The sequence below is a fragment of the Capsicum annuum genome, chromosome 3, assembly GCF_002878395.1.
Source record: "Capsicum annuum cultivar UCD-10X-F1 chromosome 3, UCD10Xv1.1, whole genome shotgun sequence".
Lineage (NCBI taxonomy): Eukaryota > Viridiplantae > Streptophyta > Magnoliopsida > Solanales > Solanaceae > Capsicum > Capsicum annuum.
In genome coordinates this window covers 34427587-34435777 of record NC_061113.1, presented here as the reverse complement: position 1 = coordinate 34435777, position 8191 = coordinate 34427587, and the positions used below count along the sequence as shown (strand labels likewise).

The window sequence follows — 8191 nt, the reverse complement described above, 5'->3', positions numbered from 1 at the left end:
TATGATTCCGTCTTCCGTGTGCTTTCCTTTGCTTTCCTCTGTTTTATATTACTTATGGGTGCCGTATTTATGTTATGTAAGCTGCTCCTGTGCTTTTTTATGTGTTTGTGTGGTATCTCGTGGCTTGAGCCGGGGGTCTATCGGAAACAGCCTTTCTACTTCATCAGAGGTAGAGGTATGGACTGCGTACATCTTACCCCCCAGACCCCACTAGGTGGGAATACACTGGGTTTGTTGTTGTTGTTGTTGTAGTTTACTATAACCAAACAAAGAAAAATAATTTTTTTTTTCAGAAAACATTTTCCATGTACCAAACACACCCAAATGTGACCTTTATGCTAGATTCCTAATTCGGGTCCTAATTCAACAATATTCGGCCCAATATATTATCCACTACTTCCCCTTTCCCTTTAAACGCTAAAACTTGTATTCACTCTCTCCCAAGTCTAGTGTAACTCTCATTGTTTCTCCGGCGAAATTTACTGGTAACGGGTACGCCTCCTTCATTTTCCGGTGAAATTGACCGGCACTTAAACCCTAATTCCGATTGTTCTGAAATTGTTTTATCTGGATTTTGTTATATACTTCATGTAATTTATAAACCCTTGTGGTTCGGTCTTTCCTCGAATCCCGGGAACAGTGAACTAGTAATGTGTTTTTAACATCGTCGTTTGCTTAATGAGGCTTCATTTCTGATTTATCATTAGCTAATATTTAATTTCCCGATTTATCAGTAATTGTGCAAAAAAAAAAAAGAAAGAAAACCCTCTTTGTTGGTCCTAACGGAGACAAAACACTAGGTTTTTTCTTCCTATATATCTCAGCTTTGGTGGATAGAGTTACCTGGTATCTGTTGGTGGTGGGAGGTGGGAGGTATCTTATGGAATTAGTTGAGGTGCGGGCAAGCTGGAACGGACACCACGGGTTATTAGAAAAATAGAAGAACTATCTTTGTTGCCCTTCGGAGAGATTTATGAACTTGTAGAGTAGGCCCTAAATTGTTGAATTAAAGTGTATATTCGATCGATTTTCTTCTTTCTATCAATGTTTTCAGAATTTTTATGCTAAAGTTAAGCTCTGGTTGGCAGCAAGAGTAAAGAGAATAGGGAAATTCAACTTGATATGGGGTATTTATCTTGTTCGTGTTTGGTGACGGAACTTAAGATAGAGAAATCCCTTTGTTCGGACTTAGGTTTATGGGATTGTTATAAGGTCCCATGCCCCCTCCTATTTGTTCAAGGTCGAGAGTGTGTTTTGTGTGTGTGTGTGTGGGGGGGGGGGGTTGCTGATTCGATGCTGGACTGGAAGTGAAAATACTGTAAAAATGGGTTATTTCTTGAGTACTCTTTTGTAAATATTCCCTGATGTCAGTAAACCATGGTTTCCCGTTCATGACCTCCATTTGACTTGGGGCGTCAGGAACATTCTTAGAGATTTATGAACTTGTAGAGTAGGCCCTAAGCTGTTGAAGCAAGTGTATATTCGGTCAAATTCTTCTTTTTTGCAATGTTTTGAGAAGTTTTATGCTACAGTTAATTAAGCTCTGGTTGGAAGCAAGAACAAAGAGAATAGGAAAGTTCATCTTGATATGGGGTAGTTATCTTGTTTGTGTTCGGTGTCTTTTAGGTAGAGAAAGTCCTTTGTTCGGACATAGGTTTATGGGATTGTTACAAGATCGCATATCCACTCCTATTTGTTCAGGGTTTTTTTTTGAGGGGGGGGGGGGACTCTGATCCGATGACGGAACTGGAAGTGAAAATACCGTAAAAATGGCTTCTTTCTTTGAGGTATCTTTTTTAGATATTCTCTGATGTCAGTAAACCATGGTTTATTGTTGGGTGCACTCCATTTGACTCGGGGCATAGGACCCCTTTAACAGAAACCTCGAAAGAAAGAAAAGGATAGAAAGGGAAGAGTACAACGGGGGTGAATTAGGTGTGTAACTTATGGTGCAAGTGAACACGTGGTGTTTCTGTAAAACTAGATATTTTGTATATACGTTTAGAATTGATCTAATATTACCTTCTGATACTCATGCTATGAAAAGGTTTGGTGGTGCACTTGATTGAAAGCCAAATTATTTACCTGGAGGTACAAGGATCAATTCCCACTTGATGCATTTTTTTTTCTTGTATTCTTTATTATCCAGCGGTGTGCCACCCCTTGTTTGTTCTTTGCTTTTATGTTTTTTATTATATTTGTTATCTGTCCTGAGCCGGGGGTCTATCGGAAACAGCCTCTCTACTTCATCCGAGGTAATGGTATGGACTGCGTACACTCTACCCTCACCAGACCCCACTTTGTGGAAATACACTAGGTATGTTGTTGTTGTTGTTTCTCCAGTAGTGGACTGGTCCCATCTTCTGGAAATTCTAGATTTGCCTAGGGTTTTGTGTAGACCAGGCACAAATCATGCCAAAGAAAATCTTTCTTCCATCTCGACTTCAAGTACTTCAATCATACAAAATCATTCCAAAATGTCTGAATACATTTCCGATCGGAGTGACCATTAGAAAACTTAGGGACCTTTGATATCCACTGATTATGCATGCCATGGTTTGTTTTTGATGATCCCATAGGTGTCTTGCTCATTAACTAATGTTGAATTTTGTGGGAGATTAGATCTCCTTAAAGCCCTGACTGAAACGGTCCTTACGTTATTATTCCTTTGGAAGTGCGATTGCATAAATGCATAGTTACTCCTTTTTAATTGAAGAAATGTACATACTTAACCATAAGCACATATGCATTTTAACTGAGCACCGCTTTGTCAGGAAAATGTGGAAAAAGATAGATACCAAAAGTATCATATGAGGTAGCATGTTGATAGCTGGTTATTCCTTATCCATTTGAAAGAGTAGGGTACTTATGTTTTATGAACTTGGTGGTTTTATTAGAGATAGTTAAGAGCAGTGTTTCGGACGGCGAAAGGCGACAAGGCCCCGCCTCACCACGTGGCAAGGCGAGCGGCGAGGCGAGCGCCTTTTGAATGTGCGGCGACAATTAATATAAAAAATTAAAATAACATATATATGATCAAAATTTCAATAACACGGAAATATTTCAAGTCAAGAATTAAAAATATATAGTATATAGATACTAAAAGTGTAGAACTTAAATGACTCAACAATTGAAATTGAAAGTTGTTAATGATCAAATAATTTAATTAGTATATTAATAGTACCATCATGCTATGTTAATTCTACAATCTACATAAGTTAGTAAAAAAAATTACATAATGTTATAAGAAAAAGAAGAAGTATATTACTATTACCACTGGTTATGTATATTAATATAATAAGTATATTAAAAAAATTACATAAGAAGTATATTAATAGTCCCACTGGTTATAACAGTAAAACTATTAATAACAATACCAAAATAGAAGAAAATGTTCACTGTTACAAGTTCACTGTTACAGAGTTGCTGGCCGCCGGAAAATAGAAGAAAAAGAAGATAAAAAGAGGAAGAAAAAAAAATAACAATACCAAAAGACATATTCAGTCGCTGGATTAAGAAGAAGAAGAAGAAGAAAGAAATTAGAAATCATTGCTTACCGGAGTTTCGGAAGTCACCGGAGCTCATTGCCGGTCGCCGGAATCAAACTTATGAGGTGAATGGTAGCAGCCGCAGTCACCAATTTGTAAGTTGGTAGTGTTAAAATGTGTAAATAAACCCTAAAATTAGCTTATATACCTAAAACCCTAATTTTTTAAAACACAATTAAAAGGCGTCGCCTTTCTCGCCACATCGCCTTGCCACATCGCCTTTCTCGCAAAAGCGTCGCCTTTTGATTTTCGCCTTGCCATGGACTGAAGAGGTGACATAGGCTAACCTCGCCATTCGCCATTGGCGACTAGGCGCTCGCCTTTTACAACACTGGTTAAGAGATAACACTTTTTTGCACCCATGAGTGTGATCTAGCGGTTGATGAAGTTATAATAAAAGTCATGGAGAGTAGGATTCGGATTCAACTAGAGGAAAAAAAAAAGCTACATAATTGATTTTCTCCCATCTCCCTAACTTTAATGGGTAGGGTTACCCATGACCTGTGCTACTTGATATGATGCAGCCACCTAGTATAAAGGTAAACGTATGCGGAAGTTGGCTGGACATAAAAGAGAGATCGCGATCCTGCAAGAATCAACTTAAAAAGACATTTTGTAGAATTATACAAAGGTCATTTGCAGGTAGATTCTAATAAAAAGTGTTGATTGTTGAAACTGGAATGCAGAATTGAGGCATCTACATCAGTAAATTCAGAAGCATTCTGGTCCTTGTAGGCTTGAATGTTCTTCATAATAGACTTGATATTTTTTTTTAAATAGAAATTTTACAATGTCTGTCACTCCACCCCAACAGTCTCTTAACTTCTAATTAGCAAAAGTATTTGGTTATTGTGAAATCTTTTCCTGGGGAGTTCGTCTTTCATGCTTATAGTTCTTTTTTGTACTGAAATAACTAGCAGGAACGAGTATGACTGCCAAGAAAAACAAGAAAAAGAGGAACAATGCGGCTGCTTCTAGTTCTGGAGGAGTACCTCAAGACAATAAAACCCCGAAGGAACTAAAGGCTAAAGGTAAACTTGCAAAAAAGTCCCCCAACTTAAAGTCTGCACAGATGAAAGAAGCTGAGGCCACTCCACAATCTCAATCCAGAAACAAGGTGAAGAACGTAAAAGATGGCAACAAAGGAAATAATGCTGAGGCCACTCCACATTCTCAATTCAGAAACAAGGAGAAGAACATAAAAGATGGCAATCAAGGAAATAATGCCGAGGCCACTCCTCGTTCTCAATCCAGAAACAAGGAGAAGAACTTAAAAGATGGCAACCAAGGAAATATTTTGGATAAAAAAGATGCTAGGAAGTCCCTAAACATAAGCAGTGGAAACAAAGGAAAGGGAAGTACAGGTGAAATGAGTGTAGATGTGGAGAAGGACGGAAAAGCTGAAAAGGGTGTTGGTGGAGTGATTTTCATGTGCAATGCAAAGACCAAAGACGATTGTTTTAGATATCATGTGATGGGTCTCTCAGCTATGAAGAAAGACATTATTTTGGGAATCAAACCTGGTCTCAAGCTTTTTCTCTTTGATTTTGATCTTAAGCTCATGTATGGTATTTATGAGGCATCATCTGCTGGTGGAATGAAGCTTGAACCAGCGGCATTTGGTGGGGACTTTCCAGCGCAGGTCAATTTTTTTTTTAAATCTCAAATTCTTATGATTTTATCCTGTTCAACAGTTCATAAGGTTTATTTATTGATGACTGGTAATACAACAGGTTCGCTTCAGGATTGACAAGGACTGTCTTCCATTGCCGGAGAATTTGTTCAAGAGAGCAATTAAAGACAGTTATGATGAAAGGACTCACAAGTTCAAGATTGAATTGACATTTAAACAGGTAATCACACACACCTCCCTCATTGACAAATTCTACTTGGAGAAAGTGTGTTACTTACCTAGCATTTGATGCAATTTTGTGGCCTTATTTTTTCATTTGAGCAGGTAGAGCAGTTGAAAAAGCTGTTTAGGCCTGTACCACGGTTACATCCAACTTCCATACATTCTGTGTCAGAGCCAGATACTCTACCCCCATCAGCAGCACATTTGCCTATCAAGGAACCTTCCAGGGAGCATGCATATGGAATGCAATACAGTAGAAGCAAAGCAGGTGAGAATTTTTCATCATTTGGTCATGAAAGGGAAAGTCAGCAGCATGCAGGCCGCCGTATCATGCCTAGAGAGGTTGACAGTCAACCGCGTTTCCTCACTGAGAAAGAATATAGAAGCTACGGTCTTCAATCAGCCAAGTATTTGCAGCCCACTGCTCCTGCAGTAGTTGATCGCACATTGGATCAGTATGAATTTGAACAAGGAAGGGAACATCTCCGAAGAAATCCTACCAGTGTTGGGGATGATATGGCTTTAGCACAAAAAGAAACTGTACACACTGATCCTTTGTTTCCAAGTGAAAGGGAGTATCGAACTTTTGGCCTCAAGGCTCGCAGTGAAATACCTGCTACTATTGCTCCTGCTGTGGAAGGTAGTGCTACAGGAACTTCAACCGCACCTTCTAATCATGGTTTCCTAAATCATGTTAAGGATACATATAATCCTTATGATGAGAGTACTACCTCACTTGTAAACCGATATCTCTCTCTGCCTAGGACGGTGGTAACACCTGGAGACTCATACGCTTCTCGAGGCAGAGATTCTTTTGCAAGTGATCCCTATTCTGCAATTGGCATCAGAGGCCATACCGGAGAATTTCACACTGAAAATGAAAGAGCATATCCACCAACAGGAAGATTCCACCCGGAAAATGAAAGAGCATATCCACCAACAGGAAGATTCCACCCGGAAAATGATAGACCATATCCACCAGCAGGAAGATTCCCCCCTGAAACTGAAAGAGCATATCCACCATCCGTAAGATTCCACCCTGAAAATGAAAGAGCATATTATGCTCCTCAATTACCACCAGATTACGACTTGAAATATCACCATGTTATGGATGAGCCTAGATACCCAACTTCAGTCTCATCTCGCTATGCCTTTGGGGGACCATCTGCACCTCGTCGCTGAACTGCTGCAATCTGTTTAACTTATGTTTATGAAGCTGATGAGCTACCGGTCATGTTCATACACAAAGAACTTGTGTTACTCAGATGTGCTCATGGCAACGACGAGGTCAATTCTACATGTCTTCTCTGACAGGTTCTGGATTGAAAAGATTACAGACTGTATTTCCCATTTTCATCCTGTACAAGGGGAGAAACATAATCCTGAGACCTTCCTTTTGGGTTGTTTCTTGAATTTGTTGTTTGTGACGTAAGGAAAAACTTGATGCTGTTTATTTGTTTCATGCAATCTGATGTTTATTCATATGTAGTAGGGTCATTGTGTTGAGAATGATGTAGCTTCGCATGTATGCTTGAGATTCACAATGTACCAATTGGCGGTGCATGAGGTTATATTGACATGTCACTTGTTTTTAAGCTTCAGGGTGTACAACTGAGCTGGAATGTGTGTGCATTTTGAGTTTTATTTCTTTTACTATAGGAAGCACCCAACTCATGAATATGCATCTTCTGCTTGTCACAATCTGAAATCTGAACAAACATCCAAGTTTTTCACTTGAACTTACGTTGTAGGAGTTTATTTGTTTCTCTAGTTTTTCTATGCTTCAACATCATTTTGTTATTTGAGTTACAAACCGAGTATGTTAAGGCATAAAAAGAGGGTGCATGCTGATTGTGGTTACTCAATTGTATCGCCTTAAGATGTTGAGTCAACCTTTAGATCATTTTAAGTTACGTACATGTATGGGAGGGCAAAGGAGGACTCACGTGAAAGGGTGGGGGCGAACCTGTTAGCTTTGGATAAAGTTACATATATAACCTGAAAATAATGTACGTATAGTTCATTAGGCACATTGAAACACAAAAGCTGATTTGGGGCGTTGGTCCAGCACACAAATTGAGATTTGAACTGGAAGCTCAGTGTGTAGAGAGAGGGTTCAAGACCATTAAACCATGTAGTGAGTTTTGTTGATTTCTCTTTTTAGTTTATATTTATGTAGTTATATATTGTATTTTATATGTGCTGCTTTTGACAAAGCAGTATCGGTAACACACGACATTGCTTCGACTAACACACATCCGCCTCTGATGATGCCATGTTCGTTTTGGTTGGAGGTAGTTGGTACAGTTTTATCAATTTGTTGCCATGTTCATGTATAGTTATTGAAGGGGAAAATAACTATTGTTCATAATTGAAGGATGTATGTGATTTTTAATGAAAAATTGGCGGGGTAAAATGATTTTCATCCATTCCATTTTAGTTGAACCCACATGTTTTTAACAAATAGTTTAACCGCACGTATCTCGCACATGTAATCTTTGATTAATTACATATTTCTTACGTACTAAAATTTTGGTATTTCTTAAAATTTTCTTATTCTAATCCTTTTATACTTATTTTTAGATTTTTCAAATCTTCTTAAAATCAAATTTAATTGATTTAAAATTCTTAAATTAATGGAAAAAGTATTAGTTGTCATATTCTAATGACTTCTAATAAAGGAAAGTATTACTATAAATATTTAATTAATTTTAAATCTTGAATATTAGAAAAATAGTAAATAGATGATTTTGTCTAAAGCATAAACTTTTAACGAAGGACAAAATAT

General features: G+C 38.0%; 1 protein-coding gene across 3 annotated transcripts; it reads left to right on the top strand.

The window, feature by feature from the left end:
- The first annotated feature begins 323 nt into the window (after positions 1 to 323).
- Positions 324 to 6998, top strand: LOC107863969. Of its 3 annotated transcripts, none has more exons than XM_016710195.2 (4): positions 324 to 492; positions 4469 to 5190; positions 5282 to 5401; positions 5506 to 6998. In XM_016710195.2, exons 2-4 carry the CDS (start codon positions 4477 to 4479, stop codon positions 6583 to 6585), a joined length of 1914 nt encoding a protein of 637 aa, XP_016565681.2. In that variant the 5' UTR covers positions 324 to 492; positions 4469 to 4476; the 3' UTR covers positions 6586 to 6998. The 3 variants fall into 3 exon arrangements, with proteins under 3 accessions (XP_016565681.2, XP_016565682.2, XP_047265242.1); XM_016710196.2 differs by having other exon boundaries at positions 346 to 492; positions 4466 to 5190; XM_047409286.1 differs by lacking the exon at positions 324 to 492 and adding an exon at positions 3426 to 3643 and having other exon boundaries at positions 4466 to 5190.
- The last annotated feature ends 1193 nt before the right edge of the window (positions 6999 to 8191 follow it).

Excerpts from the sequence above, each read along its gene's own strand:
- LOC107863969 (XM_016710195.2), top strand. The coding sequence starts at position 4,477 with ATGACTGCCAAGAAAAACAAGAAAAAGAGGAACAATGCGGCTGCTTCT. Across the intron at positions 5,191-5,281 it reads GTGGGGACTTTCCAGCGCAG|GTTCGCTTCAGGATTGACAA; the intron begins GTCAATTTTTTT and ends GTAATACAACAG. Across the intron at positions 5,402-5,505 it reads TTGAATTGACATTTAAACAG|GTAGAGCAGTTGAAAAAGCT; the intron begins GTAATCACACAC and ends TCATTTGAGCAG.